General features: G+C 37.9%; 3 protein-coding genes across 3 annotated transcripts; 1 reads left to right on the top strand and 2 right to left on the bottom strand.

The window, feature by feature from the left end:
- Positions 1 to 204: 204 nt before the first annotated feature.
- LOC147536623 (D-xylose-proton symporter-like 2) lies at positions 205 to 5868 on the bottom strand. The gene is made up of 14 exons (XM_086640808.1): positions 5400 to 5868; positions 5185 to 5282; positions 3986 to 4064; positions 3690 to 3749; positions 3500 to 3566; positions 3286 to 3410; positions 2735 to 2836; positions 2129 to 2497; positions 2003 to 2050; positions 1840 to 1902; positions 1433 to 1513; positions 1239 to 1337; positions 1015 to 1152; positions 205 to 534 (listed from the first exon to the last, which is right to left on the bottom strand). The coding sequence occupies exons 1-14, from the start codon at positions 5451 to 5453 to the stop codon at positions 403 to 405; spliced, it is 1515 nt and encodes a 504-aa protein (XP_086496934.1). The 5' UTR covers positions 5454 to 5868; the 3' UTR covers positions 205 to 402.
- A 2505-nt stretch (positions 5869 to 8373) lies between these two features.
- LOC147536622 (putative NADH dehydrogenase [ubiquinone] 1 alpha subcomplex subunit 12) lies at positions 8374 to 12173 on the bottom strand. The gene is made up of 5 exons (XM_086641199.1): positions 12044 to 12173; positions 11711 to 11737; positions 10085 to 10173; positions 8794 to 8903; positions 8374 to 8714 (listed from the first exon to the last, which is right to left on the bottom strand). The coding sequence occupies exons 1-5, from the start codon at positions 12130 to 12132 to the stop codon at positions 8553 to 8555; spliced, it is 477 nt and encodes a 158-aa protein (XP_086497325.1). The 5' UTR covers positions 12133 to 12173; the 3' UTR covers positions 8374 to 8552.
- Positions 12174 to 15577: 3404 nt separating this feature from the next.
- On the top strand, positions 15578 to 18105 carry LOC147536621 (Ribosomal protein L35). Its single transcript, XM_086642073.1, has 4 exons — positions 15578 to 16000; positions 16081 to 16178; positions 16282 to 16366; positions 17690 to 18105. Exons 1-4 carry the CDS (start codon positions 15761 to 15763, stop codon positions 17780 to 17782), a joined length of 516 nt encoding a protein of 171 aa, XP_086498199.1. The 5' UTR covers positions 15578 to 15760; the 3' UTR covers positions 17783 to 18105.
- Positions 18106 to 20981: the final 2876 nt, after the last annotated feature.

Genomic DNA, 20981 nt, shown 5'->3' with positions numbered 1-20981 from the left:
TATTGGGGCCAAGTTTCCAGTTTGTCACAACTTGGGGCGCCAGATTGGAATGAATTCAATTTTAAGTTTAGTGTGTTAGGTGATTAGTTCATTCATAGACAAGAGAAATGGATCACTTTTCTTCTCCACACAGAGAACTATTACCAAAATTTGAAGAAAAAAAAATGTGTATTATTATAAATTTATCACATCTAAAACTTAAAAAAAAAAACCCCATCAAATCCATCTTACTTCAGATCTGAAAATTATTCATGTAAATTTCCCTTATGAAATTTTAGGTTTTCATGTGGGCACATAAGAACCCTAACTTAATGAGAAAAATTTCAGTTTTAAGTAAGCATTTGCTGGAAAACAGGATGAGACTGTACTACTCATACAAGAAAAATAATACTGGAATTATTTCTATAGGATTTTCGCTTCTATTTCCTCGAGAGTGAGACCCTTCGTTTCTGGCACGATGAAGTATATGAAGACTAGAGCCAACAGAGCAATCACGCCAAATATCACAAATAGAAGTCCAGCTCCCAACAATGTCTGTACACATATGATCGAAAACAAAAAAAGTTATTCTCTAAATGATGCAGTAATTTAAAGACGAAGAAATTCGAACCGATTGGACAAAAATTGATGCCAGAAGTGGGTAGGACAATGGATGGCTGAAAATCTGAATTAGACATTCGAGTATTGTCAGTATTCGCTTGGTAATCTCTCTCTCTTAATTTCCCCCGGATTAATATATCGGATATCTGTTACTTTTTTTCGAATATGGATTCATATCTCAGAACTAGTCAACTGCAGTTTGCGGTTTCAATTACTAGTCCATCCGACACGACAAGTATTCATTGCTACCCCAAGAAAGAATATAATTTAAGGAATATAGATTACAACTTGTTCATCTTCTTGATCATTATATTCGTCCACTCATGCTATCAAGTCCTATTTGTTAGTAAGAAAGCGTAAAAAGTTGGTTGACTACTGAGTAAAAGGAAATAGCAAGAGAACGAGGATACAAACCTGAAGTGGAGAGAAAGCAAATGTCACCAGAGCATTTGACGCAAAATTCACAAGCACTGCTATACTTAGACCACGTCCTCTAAGGCGTAATGGGAAGATCTCGGAAATCATCAACCAACCAATAGGTCCAAAAGATAACTGCAGGAATAGAAAGGCTTAATTATATGTTATACATATGTATGTATGTGTGTGTGTGTAAAGAATAGTATTGTATTTTCGAATACCTGGTAACAACTGACATACAACAGCAGAGCGGAAACGGCAACTAGCGGTGCACTTGGTAAGAACGTGTAATATGATGCGAGCAAAAATAGAGAAATCGCCTGTCGTAAGAAGAAAATGGAGCTAGATGAATCAGGATTACGGGTTCATAACCTACACTTTACCAGTTATAACACTGCCGAGAAAAGAGACTTACGATGCCGCTGACACCACCAAGAAGTAAAGGTCTTCGTCCAAGTCTATCAACCACAAGGACTGCAACTCCCGTCATAATCAACTATACATCATGTGAAAATAGAATTGGCAGTTAGCGGAAAAGCCTTAGATATTATTATGTAGCAGATTATGAGATTTCCTTTTGTCCATGTCGGACTATTCTCAAACGCCTCTTGGTGTGGCATTTTTTCAAGCCTAAGACATGTCTTTTTGTTGGGTCACATGGAGCATGAGAAACTTTTTGGGTCTTTCACGCGTCTGGCTATATCTGATACAATATTAAGCTTGTGGACATCCAACTCAAAACAAATTGGCAATGAATGGAGAGGCCTTCTCTTTGCCCATATCGGACTATTCTCACAAAACTCCATATCAAAGAAGAATTACCTTCAATAAACCTAGAAGAATAGAGACACGGGTGGCATCTGATGCGGCAGAAAATCCAGCAGTCTGTTTAAAAAGTAAAAAATCAGTAAGATGAAACGCCATATGTACGTTCTCTTCTACCAAATCAAGCTAGAACCAACTAGATTCAAGTTCATAGTCGTACCTTCAGAATCGTTGCAGCATAATATAGCACACTTGGTTGTCCTGTGATCTGCCATGTGAACGACCTAACATCAGATACTGGCCATTCAACCATATCGAACTAGAAAACCTTAGTTAATGATAGTACCTGCTGAAATAGAACTAATCCTGCACCAATAATAAGAGCTTTCAAGCATTTCCCTTCGAAAATTTCCCTGAATGAAGACTGTTTCTCTTGATCAACATAAGAAAGCTCATGAAGCATTTCATCTACTTGTTCTGAAGGTGAATCACCAAGAGCCTGACCCCTCAGTTTGCACAAACAGCGAATAGCAATTTCTCTTGCCTCCGTCATATTTCCCTTTCCTTGTATGGCACATAAAAGTAGCCACCTGGGTGATGCGGGCAGCCACCACATTCCGATTCCCATAATCAAAGCTACAGGGACACTAGTTACATACATATAGCGCCATCCTGAAACTATATTGATTTCCAGACTTCCCACGGTATACCCTAACTGCGTAAGAGATGAAGATACTCAGTATTTGCAACTTGCAAGTCAAGTCTTTACATCGATGACCAATCACGTGCAGAAACCGCGAATAACACAAATGGTTGGTGGGAGATCATGCAAACTACGAAAATTGACACCTAAAATCTGGGTATTCTCCCACTACCTCAAAAGATGTACATTGTCTAAAAAAAAATTATCCATAATACAAATGATAACACTGAGAGAAAGTTGAAGACTCACAAGCATCCCTAGAACGATAAAGAGCTCTTTGAGAGAAATTAACCGTCCTCGTATCTCACTTGGGGCAGTCTCCGCAATGTACATTGGAGCAGCATGCATTGCCTAAAAGCCAAGAAACAAATATTACATACCCTGGAGTAAAGCAGTGTGCATTTAACGTTCAAACTTGCAGTATATCTTAGTTCAATGGCTATATCAAAATTTAGAGCAGTAAGCTAGTTGACCTCCATTTATTTATGAAACAAGCTAATTTTTCGAGTTGAATGGCAGCATATCCTAGTTCAATGGGTACTTTTTGAGTTCTTTCATCTAGATAAATGGAACATGCCAAACGATATACTGGAAGTAGCAGACAGTGTCTTGCGTTGAGAGATATAGGTTGAGAGAGAAAGAACAACCCTAGATGATATATAATTTGTAACGCCGCAGCTTTTGATTTATTGTATGACTTTATCCTCTTAGGAGCACCTTGGGCATGTGCACTTAAACTCAAGAAAAATGGAAATTGTGAACAGCTGAAGAAAAGCTTGAGAGAGAAAGCATTAAATTACCAGTCCAATTCCTATGCCGTAGACGATCCGTCCGATTACCATAATAGGGAAGTTGGGTGAGAAAGCTGTTACTAGAGCTCCAATAAGATACATCAAAGAGGACAGAATCAACTCCTTTCGTCTTCCTTCAATAGAGAAAGTTCACTGTTTTAGATTCCATCAGAAGTGGTGTGAAAGTAAAATACATAGTCCAAGAAGATTGAGAAGAACAAACCAATTATGTCGGCAATGCTGAAAGCCAAGATAGAACCAATCAAGGCTCCATATAATGAGCCACTGACCTATAAATCATGGCAGCCCAAAACAAGAATCACACGAATGAAATTGCAGTAAAAGGTGAAAGCAGGTCAAAACTCAAAGCCGAATATTGATCCAGAAGAATTAAAGATGAGATAGCAACTTACGATGAGCCCAACTTCTACAGAGGACAAATTATACCATGTTGTCCCGCTCAACGTCGGTGACTGCAAAAAGATAATTATTCACGAAATATCGAGAGAAACGAAAACAAAGCAGTAACTCTCGTTTACAGGGCCAAAATCTTGGTATAGTACATACAATTTTCCACAACTATTGTGAAAATTGCAAATTTCTAAAACCATCCAACAAAAACAATGTCTTCATTTTCATAGAACAGCTTGTCTATATAGTAGGTATTGACATCAGATTTTTTTAACAGGAGCTCCATATTCCACCATACCTCTAAAGAAATTGTAGCTCCTGATGTAGCACCAATGTCATATCCATATAGCAGCCCTCCAAGAGCTGGAAAAAGAAATCTGGAAGCTTCCCGAGTTAATCATAAGTTTATAACTTTAGAAGTTTATGACCAAATATATTCAATTTACTGCAGTTAATTAAGATCATCCAATAAATTGATCACAACCCATGAATTATACATGATAAAATTCAATCATATAAACTGATTAACTATTTGACAACCATAATATCAACCGAATGGGTTATGGCAACTAACCTGCGTATCATATCGACCTAACAAGTTTGAGTCCTTGATAAAAGAAATGGGCATAGTAAATGTCATTTTGCTTATTAAGATATTATAAAAGAAGTATAAATTTGATAGTTCAGTTCATTTTTGGGAGTTGCAACATGTCTTCTTACAAAACACTCATACTCTAGCTAATCCGCTATCACAACCAAATGACCAATTTATCTCTGTACTGGAAACTCTTCAAATTTAATTGGGACTGATAGTGAAGAATGAAACTAACCTAGAAGCTAAACTAGTTAAGTAGCTATTTATTTTAATTAGAAAGACACTAGTTTTACCGATGATTAAAACTTCTCACTGACCCATTATATCCTATCTGTAATTCCCACTCCTTGAATGGAACTTGAAGTTCTCCTCAAAGAAATGCTAAACATTAATTCATCTCGGCATATCTCCATGGCCCCGTGAGTGTGGGTCTTACTTGGCCCAAAGTGGGTCTAAGGCCTATCTTACCCGAAAGCTAGTACGGCTTCCCTCGTACCTATAAAGTGATGATCACCATGCTCCCGCAACCAATGCGGGACTAACACCAACAGACCCATACAATACTGTAACATGATTATGCATCTTTTAAGCTTAAGTAAACAATTTGAATGACTGACTTCATGTAAGAATCAACCCCCAACTCATCTTAACTACTGAAACAGACCCATGTATAACCCAAATTTACAACTTAAATCTCTCTCTCTCTCTCTCTCTCTCTCTCTCTCTCTCTCTCTCTCTCTCTCTCTCTCTCTCTCTCTCTCTCTCTCTCTCTCAGACACACACACACACACACAAACACACACTCAAGAACAACAGTATTGATTGAGAAATAAAAACCCAAGTTTACAATCTAATTTTCTCTCTCAACAAACTCAATTTCAAGTGGAAAAAGAAATACTCACGGAAGAATGGCAGCAACAACTGAATATTTCTCACAAGAACGATCACTACTAATAAGAGGTTCTCTTGCATTATCAATCTCATCTTCCGACTTCCCTGACTGAAAAAAAGAAAACCCAAAAATAAATTTACAAAACAAAAGAAACCCATAATTAATTTCATGAATATGTAACAGAAATTAAGCTAAAGAAGATCAAAATCAATGAAAAGTTAATACCTTTCCGAAAAACAAAAGTCTGGGTTGCTCAGGATCTGATGATTCAGATGCCATTTCTTTGAGATCGAAAGTTATTTCTATATAAATGAAGTTATTGGTACAGATTTTAGTTGATAATTAGAGTTTTTCTTTCTAATTTGAGGGGGAAATTTTGAGGGTAGGTGAAAAGGAGGGAAGAAGGAGAGACCAGGAGAAGAAAACTTTGAAGTTCGCAAGAAACAACAGGAGTAGTTAGAGACACCACTGGCTTCATTATATAGGTAATTATTTTGACACACCTGTGTAAATTGTTATTTTAGTTGAATCCTCCTTTGACTGTTAGTCAAAAGGTTGACTAACTCTATTTTTTTTTTCTTCTTTAATTATGATGTTATCTGAAAATCTCTTTTTTATCTTTTTTAATCTTGATCTAAAGTCTAAACTAAAGAAGCTAAGCAATTTTATTTAGCTCCCATCATTTGTTCACTTTCAACGATAAGCGTACATATCCAGACAAAACTTAGAGAGGTAAGATGTGTTACTTTCTCTTTTTAAATTATGGCCAGACACATACTCTACTTGAAGTTCGTCTAAGATAAGTGTCAGGGAGAACATCACATTTGTGATTTATGTAGGTAAGAGTATTAGAGATAAAATTTAAGCAATAAAATCCCATCGATAACTCACTAACCTGAATTTTGATCGAATCTATGAATCAAAATCGAGACCAACTCACTTTGTGTCAATTTACCTAGACGGATTTACCACTTAAGGTTTTCTCCATATCTAGCATACTTCCCAACTTAACAACATTGTAGCATTTTAACAACTCACTAGAAGTACTATTTCATGCTCTCTCATTTATATAAAAATACCACTAAAAACGAATACCGACACAGTTCTAAACACATATCAAGATAAATTGTGGAGATAGATGTCATCTATCTGATTGGGCACTTGAACTTAAAAATCTGTCACTGATACGTACTGTCACCTGAAAAATGTTATTTGGACCGACATACTAACACTGAGTCAAATATAGGACAAGCTTGACAAGTCAAATGAGCCAATCAATTGACCTGAAAATTGCACATACTAGACTCGGAGCAAGTCCTCCCCAAAGCCATTCGAGAGGTGGCAAAGAACGAGCTCCGTCACTCGAGCCCTGACATGAGAAGTCTGTTTGAGTCTCCAAGACACCTTGAACTATTGTTGGCCCAGAAGCAAGCGAAGAGGTGGATCCGAACCAGCTCTTGTAGAACTCTGTTTCAGTTTCACAACAATGAAGGGAAACCTGCAAGAGTCTGTCTGACACCTTGAACCCTGACATTGGAGATCGCCATGAGTCACTTAAGAACCTTTGAGCTTTGTCAAAACTTAGAAAGCCACTAAAAGAGTTTGAGTCGAGACCTACAACCAGAGCCTTGACATGGGAGGTGTGCAAAAATACGTGTACGAGATATTGGCTGGGCCATGTACTTAGGTGGATATGGACTCCTATGGATATTTTGATAGATTATAATGTAAAAAGGAGCAAAATCTATCCACCAATTCTACGATATTGTCATGCATTGTCAATAAAAATTTATACAAACCTATATATTAAAACATCTTAGTCGGTTATGTGAGGTAGAAGTATGACAATTCATTTTTGTTGGGATTTTGATAAAGCTCACATCCAACGGATGATATAAAATCTTGTTACTATAAATCGACTCAAAATGAAAATGTAAATCGACCAAAATCGGTTATGACTTCCCTACAATAACTATTACATATGTATTTTTCTCCCTACTCACGATTTTTTGTCACGATTTCCCTTCCCTATTTATTATCTCTTATCTTTTTTATTTTATTTTCAAAATCGACATCATCTTTATTTATTTTTCAAAATCGATATCATCTTTATTACTAATTCTTCTCTGTGTTTTTAGTCTCCAGAGGGTTCTTCTTAAAGATTTTAATTTAAACGTCATTTCCGATGTTAACCAACACGTGAAGTATCACAAAAATGCCACTAAGGATTTACGAAAATTCTGACTCTCAGTTAAATGGCTCCATTCGAGGTGAAATTGTAGATAGACATAATAAATGCCTCACTAATATCCGAATTGACTACCACTCTCGAATACAATTTCAATTTTTTTTCAGGGCAAATTGAAATAACGTGATGTCCACCGGTCAAAGCTATTCACCGGTGGTTGGAAGTTCACGTGATGTCCCATTTTTGGCCCACCGTGATAGAGATGGACCCCTACTTCGCGTTGTACCTGATAATTATCTCTCTCTTAAACGATAGATAGATAGAGAGAGAGGAGGCGCGCACGTGTTTGGCGAGAAACCCGTGAGTTGGATGTCTGTAAAATGGCGCAGGTGGATTATCTTTTTTCTTCGTTATTGGCCCATAACATTATACAATATTAAGGAATGCACCCCAAATAAGATGTCTGACTGGTTTGACCATCTACTAAATTGGCCCTTGGTTGGAGTTGTTGAGTCAAGAAAATTGACTTGGTTTTCGTGAACATACTAATTTACCAAATCATTTACACATTGTCATCGACACATGAAAGCACCAAGAGTGAGTAAGCCACAACAATATAAAAAAAGACGTCACCCCTCTTAAGCCCACGAGGTCGAGGGATCTCGGTGGAAACAGTTTGACACCAAAATTTATCCCATGTAATTTAGGCTATTAATAAAGTAAATTATGTAATAATTTATCCGACTTTAAGCCTCTTTGTTGTAATAAGACGGTTATCGTGTTTATTACATCTTAATGATGTATCAACGACTGAAGTAGATTGTAGTCGAATTTTCGAAAAAAAATATATATAAAAAAACATGCTATTTGTCCCCAAAACTGGGGCAAAGCGGATCACAAACGGAACCAAACTCTGATCTGGCCGGTACCACTACACAGGCCCTGTGAAGAGAGAAATGACATATCCAATGGAAGGCAACCACATCAGCGTTAAGTCTATGGTGGACCCTATTTTTCAGGTCAAATAGTACTTCTCATAAACAAAATTATTTAGGAACAAGGTGTCCGCATCAACTGCTACACAGTTACTTATTACCTTCCTTTATCAAACAAAGGAAAACAGAGATACACAACAAGGAATGAAGCAGATTTCCAACACATATATACTGTATAAAAGGTGTTCCCTCTTCTCATTCATCGGTTTTGGTCGGTTGCCATGGTTGGTATCTGGTCCAGTCTTTTTGGCCAGGGTGGAGACTATGTCCTTTGGAGTGGTATATATATTCATCACCCTCACCGGAGTAGTTCTGCTTGTGCTCAATTCCGTACCTCTTTGGTTTCAGCATCAGAAGCTGCCATAACGAAACCAATAAGCAGAAAAAAGAAGTAAATGGTTCTCTTAATTTAAGAGTAAAAATGGATAAAACTTACTTCGTCGCCGGTATGGTCGGTTATGTGATGAAGCCACCCATGCCATTCCGGTGGTACTTGAGATGCATTATACCTGCCCTTATCACCATACTCCACCCACCTGTGCCTTCCTGCATTTAGCCTCACCAAGTTAACATCAAGAGTTTTTCGTAAAAGTAACATATCGGCATATCATGGTATCAAGGGTTGGAAAGCTCTTCCCAGTAACTAGTTCGATTAGTTAAAAGCTGAGAAAGATAAAAATATTGACAATTCTGGAAAAGATTGTGCTAAAACATACCAATACAAACAAAGACCCACTGGGGCAGTTTAATTCAGTAACTAATGACTGTCAAAACTGAAATAAGCATTCCTATGAACCATTAAGATTTTATAGTTGGTGCAATCCTTAAAAAACAATTGAAGACTCCCAAAAGAAGTTAGCGTTCAAGATGCTGCTTGTTTTCTGTAAGATTCAGATATAAAATCTAACTGAAAAGGACTCGAGTTAACATTAAGAACATTTGTTTTTATTTGGTTTTCGGATTTCTGACACGCGCTCCTGAGTCCTGACTTGTCTAGATGGCTGATCCGAGCTAACTTTCGCTCTATTTAAACCAGACACAAAGTCAAGTGTGAATTAAGAAACCATAGTCTGATATGACTACTATGCTCCTACTTGAAATTTTGAAACACAGCTCAGGTGAGTGAGACTCGGACAAGTCAGAAACAAGCGACTCAGATTAAGATAAGTCATAAACAGGCGAGTTAGATTCGGACAATAAACAAGCAAGTTATAAATAGATTTAGGAAAAAGTCCGAATTCGATTTTCTTGCTCTTTGATCGGTACTTCCATGCACAATATCTCAACAGCTTTCGTCTGAACAAGTTGGAACACAATTGTCGGGAATTACGAGCGACAACCTCCAATAAATGGATGTTAAAAAACTAAGTTGTTCTTAATACTAGTTTACATACACAATTTAGTTCATTAGTTGGAGAAACCATTACGAGCAATGCGAAAGAAATATCAGATGGCAAAGTACTAGCCATTACGAGCAAATTATGGTTTCACTTTTACCATTCAACCACTCTCAAAACTTTCAAGTCACCTCAAACACTACTAATGTTGAACGATGTAGATGTGCTTTAAAATTTAAATATAATATAATTTGTGCACAACTGATAAGGGGAAATAATGCACAATAAACACCATACAGCAGCAAATTAAGGAATTCAAGTTCAGCAAGTTGTAAATAAAAGAGAGAAATATTAGGTTATAGAGGAATAAGGCAAAAGAAATTAGCTGACCATATTGAGTATTAAGGTTCTGATAGTATTTATTTCCGAACTTATCGACTCCCACCAGGGTGGCACCTATATTATGGATTTTGGTTTGCCTGGACATGGGAAACCACGAAATTATAAGAACATAACTATATCAATCAGTAACATAATAAATACCACACCCAAAAGACAAGAAAAGTGAAGAGAGTTGAAATAACAAAATGTATACAACTATTTCTATATAATCAATTGGATCTTTTCTAGGTGAGCCGAAAGTAGGATGATATTATGGTGTATCGGAATTCTTGATTGGTCTTATACCTCACAAAGCACTTAAATTAACTTCTAAGAGTGCTTCTTACGCAACAGAAACAATAAGTCCTTCATCACTGAAACCATGCATGGTGCAGTCTACAATGAGATTTCTAGTTTTTCGATTATTTATATTTAGGGTTAAACGGAAAATTTTAGAACAGTACTGTAGTCTTTTTAGATCGTATTGTTCACGTAAATTTGTGTTTCGTGGGTTAAAAGAGAACTGCTTATATAAAAAATCGTTTTTTTTTTTAATTTATTTAGAAAGGTAATATAGTATCCGTATCTCGAACTTCAAACCTAGAGGGTGGAAACTAACTTGGTAACCACTCCAACCAAGGGTTGTTGACAAAAAGTATGTTTTGTAATCCAGTAATGAACCGCTTAAATAAACTGAAAGTTAGAAGGTGTAGTGGTCAAAACTCAGAATGACTCGTACAAAAACATATTGCCTATGTAACATAGACTTACGAGCAACCAAAAATAACAGATGACATATAGAAACTTGATAGAGATGGTTTGACCACGTACACATAAATAGTCACGAAAATAATACAGAGCAGTTTGTCAAGCATACAACATGCTATCTTAAAGTATAGCTCTGTAATATAGACGTAGTAGAATCATTTAACAGAGTTCGGAATCCCAACTTGGATGTAAGGCATTTCGATCTTACTACTTTCTAAATAATCCTTCAAGTTTACGGAGCTCAATGACACTCCGTAAGAGAAACTATAAGAAGAGTCAACTTTTCCACCAGAGTCCGCGGACACCCCGAAATAAAGATTTTTATCTAATTTAACATTGTAGGGAATTCACACAGAGATTTAAAATAGCTAACAATCCTACTTCAGTGTGATGACCAAGCCCCACTAGTTAACGAGATATTGTCTCTATTTTTTATCGGGACCCAAGCTCAACGACAACGAGTAGTGGAAGGGTCTACGAGCACATCCGGAAGGCCTCGACACTTACTACGAGTGGGCTCACACTTGTAGGCCAAGCTACAGACACTCCCTTAAGCGAGGTGAGACAATCACATCCCCACCCCCCCCAGAAACAAGACGTCTTCGCTTCTGATATCGTTTGTAACGGAAGGTCTTGGGAGTTACTATGCCGGGGCTCACACTTGTAGCCCAAGCTCCAGACACAGACTTAAGCCATGTGGGACTATCAAACTTTAAAACATTTAACGCAAGAAAATGAAATCAAAATCATTTTCAGAATGTCAGATATCATGAATCTAGTAGCTGAATCCAATTACAATAAAAAAAACAAAACAAAACAGAGGCATTAAATAAATGAATTTAAAGACTTTTGAGTGAGCCAACTTACAGAAGATTTCCATCACCGAGGCATTTCCTGCATATAAAAGAAAAAGACAACAAATTAACGAAATCAACAAATTGGACCGAATAAATGAATTACAGATATATGTATTAGTATTATATAAAAGATCGTTAGTTTGATACGATTAAATCCAAAATTTATTAATCTCTGAATTGTGATTCGAACAATTTGATAAGCAAAAGATGAAACTCGTTTAATGAAACTTGTTTAGATCATGAATTATGTGAAAAATTAGATGGAGAAAGAATTTAGACGTAAATGTATTCTCAAATAAATTTCCTCATTCTAGGGAATTCAGCTATAGAGAGAGAAACTAACAAGAATCCTTCGCTCTTAAGCTCCCTGAGAAAGCCTCCGAGACCTCTCTCTTTGATCGCCTTCAATGTGCCCCTCAACAACGACGCCATTTTTTGTTCTCACTTTCTCTCTCTTGATCTTATGATGATTCTAGTTCCTTCCTTTCCATGTTATATATTTCATCTCATTGTCACACGTGCCAACTGTCACCCCAGTTTCGTATAACGCGCGAACCTAGACAACCCGAAAACTAAAACGTACCCCCATTCTTTAGGCAAACTTGATCAACATAGCCAAATTAAACCTGAGTAGGGGTGGGAATTGGGCGGGTATGGGCGTCCATGGGCACTTGAAGCATCGGGCTGGGCGGGTCGGGCACAAATTTTCAATGGCTATTAGGGTAAGCGGGTTAAGTGGGCGGACAATTTTGAAATTCGCCTTGCTCATTACCCGCCCAAGCCCATTAAGAAGTTCGGGTAATTCGGGTATGGGCGGGCGGGTAGCGGGTAATCTCATGACTTGAAAAAAAAAAAAATCACTTTTTCCTTTTTTTTTTATAGAATCTGGAAACACCATTCCTGATTCTAAAGAGACAATGTGAGATTAAAACTAAACGTTATTTGTGTTGTTCCTTTTAGGAATTTAATCTCACATCGAAAACTAATGAAGAATTCTCATGAGATATAATATAAACTTACCACACTCTTTGTTCCCTCAAAGCCAAAGACTACTTCAGTATTCTACTAAGAATTCTCTTGGGCCATTGCAAAGCAATATATTGGGTTCGTGTGATTTCCCTTAAGCATATTGTTTACCATCTCAACTAAGCCTAGCAACATAGACAGCTGGGGCTTCATCAACCCATAAAGTTGATGTAATTTGGTTGGTTATCATTGGGTGAGGTTAAGTGGGTGCGGGCATGGGCGGGTGCGCGGGTAGAGGTTTTAACCCATGCCCGCCCACTAAAATTTGGCGGGCTGGGCGGGTTGTGCCCGAGACGGGCGCGGGCGTCCATGGTCATCGTTGGGCTCGGGTGCCCGTGGGCGGGTTCGGGCTCATGGGCAAAATTCCCACCCCTAAACCTGACCCAACTATGTCTGCCGGCCAAATGATCGGTTCGACTTCGGCTGACGATTCAGTCAAACCGTCACTTATTCGTTCGAGTTCTGTTCGAGTTAAAACGGAAAAAACTCGATTGTTGCTCACCCTACTTTAGGGAGTCCAGGTAAAAACATTTACATTGGCCACTTAGGGGCCAATCTCTAGGGTACTCACTTGTTACCACACGAGTTTGACAAATTTGATTAATTAAAAGGACGAGAAAGAGAGGCAAAAAATATCTAATGGATTAGAGGAGTCAATTAGACTTTAGCAAAAAAGAAATTTAGTTGTACCAATGAGCTAGTGACATTCATGGACCAACAATGGGCGAATTGCTAACATATTGTGCTAGGTAATTGAGGCAGACAGTTTCCAATTGTCTAAAAACTATGAGAAGCCATATATTTTAACCGAAAATTTAATTTATTTTGAAAGCAGTCTCTATGTAAGTATCGACACCATCAGTCTGTTAACTAGTCCTGAGCTTTTGATACCAAGACTACCCTCAATTTCAATCGACAAATGGTGTTCCAGTTGATGAAGTGGAGTGGCTTTCTAGAATTATCATGATTCCAATAGAAATTTCTCTCAGTTATCCCTATTTGGGAAATGATCTCCTCTCTGGGAGGAGACAAGAACCCATAGAGAACATAGAGATGTACGACAGGATTATCGAAATTATAACTATGAGAAAAGTATATTTGAGAGCGAAAAAAGTATGTTTGAGGAAAGGTGCAAGTGGCGAAAATAGATGAAACTAGAGAGCAAAGTTCTAAATCAACAATGTTTGTAGAAGATCAGTAGGTAAAGATACAAACTCGGAGATTTGTATGACTCCATTTTAGAATTGTCTGGTAGATTTCATCGGATGAAGGTGGAGATGAGAGAGAAATTGGTGATGGTGGAAGGTAGATTAATAGAGTTTTCAGATAAGGATGAGGATGAGGATAGTGGTTTCAATTCGAAAGAAGGAAGAAAGTGATATGTGAGAGTTGTCCCAATGGCAACTTAGGTGCGGTTTGTTTTTTATTTTTTTTTCAGATCTGAAATCTGAATGGAAGTCCAATTCAGATTTCAGATGTTTGTTTTTCAAATTTAAGTAAATCTGAAAACTTAACTTAATTTTGTCTTTGTCTGAATGGGCTGAAAAGGAGCCAATTTATTTCAGACTTCAAAACAAGTCTGAAACAAAACCTAATTTCTGAAATGTGTAAATTGACGCTAGTGCTCATGTGATTTAGAAAATCAAGTACCGCCATCACCACTGCCACTACTACTGCTACCGCCACCACCACCGCCACCACAAAACTACCACAGACCACCATCACCACAAAATCAATTGGGTAATCTAAAGACGCCCCTCAAAAGCGTTCCTGGCGCACCCTCAAAACAAAAATGAGAGGAATGTTGTGAGGAAAGGAGACACAAATAACACTTTTTATGAGGCCTTTTCAGATTGGGAGGAAATGGTGGTGCCAAAATCGTAAGTTCCAAGTCATTTGTGGAAACAGATCCAAACTACAGGTCAAATTCATGTTCATGGATCCGGTAACAACCAAACCCTGTAGTTCAGTACATTCATTTTTGGGTGAGTCTATAGGCGCCCATTCTTTTTTACTCATAGGCCTCTCTCTCCTAGCGTTCTACGGATTGTGCAATCCGAAGGCATTCTCAGATTGAACATCTGAGCCTAGGGGTGGGAATTTTGCCCATAAGCCCGAACCCGCCCACGGGCACCCGAGCCCAACGAGGACCATGGACGCCCGCGCCCGTCTCGGGCACAACCCGCCCAGCCCGCCAAATTTTGGTGGGCGGGCATGGGTTAAAACCTCTACCCGCGCACCCGCCCATGCCCGCACCCACTTAAGCTCACCCATTGATAACCAACCAAATTACATCAACTTTATGGGTTGATGAAGCCCAACCGTCCATGTTGCTAGGCTTAGTTGAGATGGTAAACAATATGTTTAAGGGCAATCACACGAACCCAATGCATTTCCAGTGGCCCAAGAGAATTCCTAGTTGAATACTGAAGTAGTCTTTGGCTTTGAGGGAACAAAAAGTGGGATAAGTTTTATTATATCTCATGAGAATTCTTCATTAGTTTTCAATGTGAGATTAAATTCCTAAAAGAAACAATACAAATAATGTCTAGTTTTAATCTCACATTGTCTCTTTAGAATCAGGAAAGGTGTTTGGAGATTTTATAAAAGGAGAGGAAAAAGTGAATTTTTTCAAGTCATGAGATTACCCGCTACCCGCCCGCCCATACCCGAATTACCCGAGCTTCTTAATGGGCTTGGGCGGGTAATGGACAAGGCAAATTTTAAAATTGCCCGCCCGATTAACCCGCTTACCCTAATAGCCATTGAAATTTTGTGCCCAACCCGCCCAGCCCGATGCTTCAAGTGCCCATGGGCGCCCATACCCGCCCAATTCCCACCCCTCACTGAGCCTAATGTGTGTTTGGCTTGAACAACATGCATTGTCCAGTCCGAGACCACCGAGAAATGGGTGAGCTACGAGCAAAGGGATGGGGCGCCCTTTAGGGGCACCCTTCAATCTTTTAGCCTTCGAACCAGGTGACCCTAAATTTGAAGAGAGAGAAAGATTTAGAGAGAGACAAGAGAGAGAAAGATGCAGAGATGGTTGGGGAAACTCCGTCCCTTCGCGGCTTCAACGAAGGAAAATCTTCCATTTTTATCATCAACCTCTCATCGTTCAATCCATCATTCTTCTCATCTAAATCAACCATTATCCTCCTTCATTGCTAATAATTCCATCTTCAATCCTCTTTTCATCAATGATCCATCCAGAAAAACTCATCCCCAAATGCTCGATTTAGGGTTTCAATCTTCCTTCACTCTTTCCAACTTTGTAAGTATAATTTCACTTTGGTCTGAATTAGGTTTCCTATTTTGATTTCGTAATTGTTAACTGGGTTTTAATTGTTTCAGTTGAATCAAAGTCGTCATTTTTCATCAAAAGAGAGGAAGCGAAAACCAGTTACTCCAGTTACTTCCAAGTTGAAGAAAACTAAAATGAAATCTTATTCGTAGGTTTTTCAATCACCTCTCTTTCCCTCTCTATCTATATATGTGGGTTGTTTTATCAGTATAAATCTGTTATTAATTCATGGTGTTTCTGATGTTTTATAGATCATTTAAGTCGAGATTTAGGGTTATGAAAGATGGACAGATTAGGCGTTGGAGAGCTGGGAAACGGCACAATGCACATTTGAAGGTATTACCATTTGTTACTTTTCTATAGTTCACGGAGTATTTGTATGAAAGTTATATAGAGAATTGTACATTATATCATACTACCAATGCTCAATATTTACGAAAAAACGATTCATGAAGATAAATTGGAAATTATAAAGAGAGAAAAGCTAACCATTCATAATGTTGAGAGAGTGAGGATACTTGCTTGTATGTGTTACCAATGTAAAAAACTAAGAAATGTGATTTTACGTCAGAGGTTTGCTTTAATAAGGTGAGACATTGACTTAAGGCGACTCCAAGTCAAAACTAAAGCATAACTTGTTTAAGGCTCGAGTAAACACCTTAAACCTTTTTATTTGTTATGTTTTCTTTCTGAAAATATTCCTAGTCGTTTTGTTAATGCTTTAGATAGCTTTTGGGTGTCTAAACACGAGGGACTAGTAGAAAAACAAGATAATATTCACGGCTAAATAGAGAATAGAAGTTATGACATAGCAACCCATCAATGTGATATTTAGGCGATAGCACCATAGCATAATGCACAAAATGGTAATATCATTGAGGTTGGCTACGAGGCATGCACCTTGACTGTCTTTTAGAACATTGGGTTGCAATGTTTAGTTGACTTGATAGTACACAAAGAGCTTATAACAGTCGTTCCTGGCATGTAAAGTGGTGATGCACTTAATACTTATTGACAATTCAGATACGTTTACATATTTACTTCTTTAGAGTAATATCGTGTTTTAAGTAGAGAATGCTTGTTAACTGAAATGTTGTCATATTTTTAAGAGCCAGACAAGGACATAGGTGTAGGAATTAGGATAGAAAAGGTTTATTGCAGCTACAGAGTTCACTGTTATATATCTGACATAGTCTCTGATTACCCGGTAGGGCCACGGCTATTGCCTTATATATGTATATATGTTTTCTTGTCTCAAATAGGACATTTACCTTCATCTACAAACTTTTACTTTTTGATGTTTGATCAACCTCATTACAATCTACACTTCGTGTAATTTATTCTCATTCACGTTAAACGTTCTTCAGTGTACATGCACAAAACCACGATTAAGTGGACTCTATGTGCGGGCGTGTGGCGTCAAGCACAATGTAGTTGACAAAAATGACTTCACAATACTTGTGAAGATGAGCGAATGTAGAAGTTCTATTCGATACCACTTTCGTCTCTCTAGACCATTAAAAGTTCTCTCGAGTCTTTACGTGTGGTCTAACGAAGTTTTCTTTTAAGTTGAAGTTATCTCATTTTCCAATTGTAAGTTATCTTCTTCAGTATCCTTGTTGCTTCTGAATTTTAATGTAATCATGGTTGTCGATGCAGTCGAAGATATCCAAGAGAAGACTCAGACTACCAGCTCTTGTGCACCCAGCTTATGCCAAAGTAATGAAGAAGCTGAACTTCACCGGTTGTTGAGAAGCGCTGAAAAAGCTCTACGAATCCTGGTTTCATTAGAAACTTCTCCTTGACATTTAGGGTTTCTCTTTCACTTTATCAGAGTACCCATCTGCAAGAAAGTTCCAAGGATTCTTTTCGACTGTACCGATGGTTTAAAATTTTGGGTTTGTCAGTTTTATTTAGAAAACAGAAGGTAAACATTATCTAGTTTTAGGTCATTAATAAACTGTTTGTACTTTTAAACATCTCATTTTCTCACCAACGACTGTGCTGAACTTGAATGTCGGAGGCGAGGCAACAAAGTGATAATTTAAGATCAATGAATATTTTTGATTTTGTGATCTCTTGTTAAGAAGTTCTTCGGTTAGACATTGGATCCTAGAGATTACAATGATAAATGGAGGGTGACTATATGAAATTGTTAGCTTAAATATTATGATCATGTGAAGTTGTAAGCTTAAATTTTACGTTCTATGTGCTATTGCGTAACATTGACACACGCGGTATGTTAACTATGCTGCCATAGGTATGTATGAGGTATCTTGTACTGCCAGGTCATGTTTGGCGCGCACGAACGAGATGAGATTATAAAGAATCCCATGGTAATATTTGGTGCACAGGAATGCATTAGGAATTGTATTATGAGGCCCGAGGGGAAATATTATTATTCCTCGAGGAGAAATCTTAAACCGAGGGGTGGTTGAGTTTGTGGTTCCTTTCTTTTTTTGGTCGATTAGTTATTTTATGACGAAAGATCTTGAAACTAAAAAGTAAAAAAATATTACCATGGTAGTTTGATAATGAAAATATTTTTACAAGAAAAGAAAAGAAGATAAATGATTTGGCTCTAATAAAATATCCATTTTGTCTGTTGTAAAGTTTGTCACTAAAAGCTTGTTAGTTGTTGCTGGATTGGTGTAAGGTTGGAAAATAAGACCATTGCTTCGCCCTAATCGCCTCAGTCCGGCCTAGCCCATGGGAACTTGGACTCCAGTATGCCCGATTAGAGAACCACTCGAACACAATCTATATACAAGCAAATGAGCAATATGGTCCACCCAAGTTGATCGTCAATGTCGCCTGAAATCACCCTATTCTATTTTCCGATCCAACATATAAATGATAGTGATATTAAGACACGTCAAAAAATAAATAAAGAAATACTAGATTCTATACTATGATTTAGATTACTCAACAAAAAAAAAAATACCATGATTTAGATATGACATTTGTTTCTCTCTTTCATTCTTTAATCTAATCCCTTTGTTGTTATTAGATAATGTGTTTAATTACCATGAATAAATCATTGTATTAATTTGTTTTTTTGAATTTCATTTGTAACTCCTTAATGTAGTTCTAGAACCTCTTTTGTTCATTTGTAAATACTAAAAATTGCTTGTAATCGAAAAATAACTTATTTTATTATATGATTTGGAATGGTGTGCGGAAGTCGTTCAATCCTTAATTTGCTCGTCTACTGAACTACCCAGCCTGATCCGACCCAACACCGTTATTTATTGTAAGCACTCGACCTAGTCCTTGAAGTCATTTCGAGCCTGAATGGTCCAATTCGTATCCACCCTTAGGTGCTGTTTGTTTTTTCATTTTTTCAGATCTGAAATCTGAATTGGGTCAAAATTCAGATTTCTTGATGTTTGTTTTTTCATTTAAGCAAATCTGAAAAGTTGGCTGAATTGGATAATTGTCTGAATGGGCTGAAAAGAAGCCCACTTTTTTCAGACTTTAAAACAAGTCTGAAATATGAAGCCAATTTCTGAACTAGTCAAAATGACACTTGTGCCCCTCTGTTTTAGAAGAATTTTCTCTCACACCCAGATTTCTACCACCATCAAAGACCACCACCACTAGAGATCACCACCAGAGATCACAACCACAAACTACCACCAGAGATCACAACCACAAACCACCACCACCCAGATTTCTACCACCATCAAAGACCACCATGGGGACACCACCACCACCAGAGATCACCACCACAGACCACCACCATGACACCACCACCAAAGACCACCACCAGGACAAATAGCGCCGCCGGCCAAAGACCACCACAACAAAGACCAACACCAAAACACATATCACTACCACCACTCGAACACCACCACCACTCGAACACCACCACCACAACTAGGGTTGGGAATCGGTCCGGACGGGCAGTCCGCGGGCAGACTTGCTCCCAGTCCGGGCGGAACGGACAAAACTCCGCGATGACCACTCGGGCTGGCGGACTAAACGGACGGACTAACCGGAATTTTTTCCTCAAAATGTCCGCCCGTGTCCGTTTTATCCAACCGGACATGCCGGGCACCGGTCGGTCGGGCGTCGGGTATAGTGTTAAAATACCTAAACAAATGCCAAAATTCAAAATTTACTAAAGTAACAAATTTACATAATTATAGTTATAAGATTAGAACTTAATCTCTAAATGAATTCAAAAATTACAAAAGTTAATATTCAAATCAAGAAAGTCATAAAAATGACAGTATGTTGCATAAGATAATGACAGTAATGTTGTTGTATCCTGAAAAAAAAAAAATCAAGTAAGAATGACTTCAACAAAATAATAATAATGATTTAAACAGATAAAATAATAAAGATTCAAAGTTAAAATAGAAACAAACAGAGAAGAAAATCTCTTACCGAGTTTAGATCTGAAGATGAGTAGATCGAAAAAAAAAAGAGAAGATGAATAGGTCGAACAGAAAAAAGAGAAGATGAGTAGATCAAACAAAAAGATGAAGGAAGATGAGTAGATCAAACAAAAAGAAAGAGAAGATGAGTATATCTTACCGAGTTGATCGAACGGTTGAAGCCTTGAGGTTGAAATCTTGAAGATAAGTTGAAAAGTTGGAGACTAAAGGTTAGAGATTTAGGGTTCTTCAAACATGTGTCTCAGCAGTCATACCTACATTGAGGGGTTGAGAATTTGGGAATGAGAAGAGAAGTGGTCGGGAGAAGGGTAAAATGATTTTAGGTTTTGTTTTGTATTTATATATAAGTCACTTGCAAATCTAAAGGCTCAAATATAACCCTAAGAAATCTAAGGGTCAGTAATCTTTCGGGCTAGAGGCGGGTAATCCGGACGGGCGGACGGACCTTCACTTAAGCGGTCGGTCACGGACGGACCTTCACTTAAGCGGTCGGTCACGGGCGGACCTCCGGGTAGGCCCTTTTGTCCGTGACCGTCCGCTAAAGCCTT

The sequence above is a fragment of the Eschscholzia californica genome, unplaced genomic scaffold (genome assembly GCF_041429995.1).
Source record: "Eschscholzia californica isolate CP2 unplaced genomic scaffold, dmEscCali1.0.p SCAF_5, whole genome shotgun sequence".
NCBI classification, from domain to species: Eukaryota; Viridiplantae; Streptophyta; class Magnoliopsida; order Ranunculales; family Papaveraceae; genus Eschscholzia; species Eschscholzia californica.
This window is presented reverse-complemented; position numbering and strand designations above follow the sequence as displayed.

Bases quoted from the DNA above. Each gene is read 5' to 3' on its own strand.
- LOC147536623 (XM_086640808.1), bottom strand. From the start codon at position 5,453: ATGGCATCTGAATCATCAGATCCTGAGCAACCCAGACTTTTGTTTTTC. The intron at 3,567-3,689 runs GTAAGTTGCTAT...CATGATTTATAG, and splicing joins CTGTAGAAGTTGGGCTCATC to GTCAGTGGCTCATTATATGG. The intron at 1,153-1,238 runs GTATTCGAAAAT...CTATTCCTGCAG, and splicing joins TGTATGTCAGTTGTTACCAG to TTATCTTTTGGACCTATTGG.
- LOC147536622 (XM_086641199.1), bottom strand. From the start codon at position 12,132: ATGGCGTCGTTGTTGAGGGGCACATTGAAGGCGATCAAAGAGAGAGGT. The intron at 11,738-12,043 runs GTTAGTTTCTCT...TTTTATATGCAG, and splicing joins CTTAAGAGCGAAGGATTCTT to GAAATGCCTCGGTGATGGAA. The intron at 8,904-10,084 runs GTCAGCTAATTT...GGCTAAATGCAG, and splicing joins GAACCTTAATACTCAATATG to GAAGGCACAGGTGGGTGGAG.
- LOC147536621 (XM_086642073.1), top strand. From the start codon at position 15,761: ATGCAGAGATGGTTGGGGAAACTCCGTCCCTTCGCGGCTTCAACGAAG. The intron at 16,179-16,281 runs GTAGGTTTTTCA...GATGTTTTATAG, and splicing joins ACTAAAATGAAATCTTATTC to ATCATTTAAGTCGAGATTTA. The intron at 16,367-17,689 runs GTATTACCATTT...TTGTCGATGCAG, and splicing joins GGCACAATGCACATTTGAAG to TCGAAGATATCCAAGAGAAG.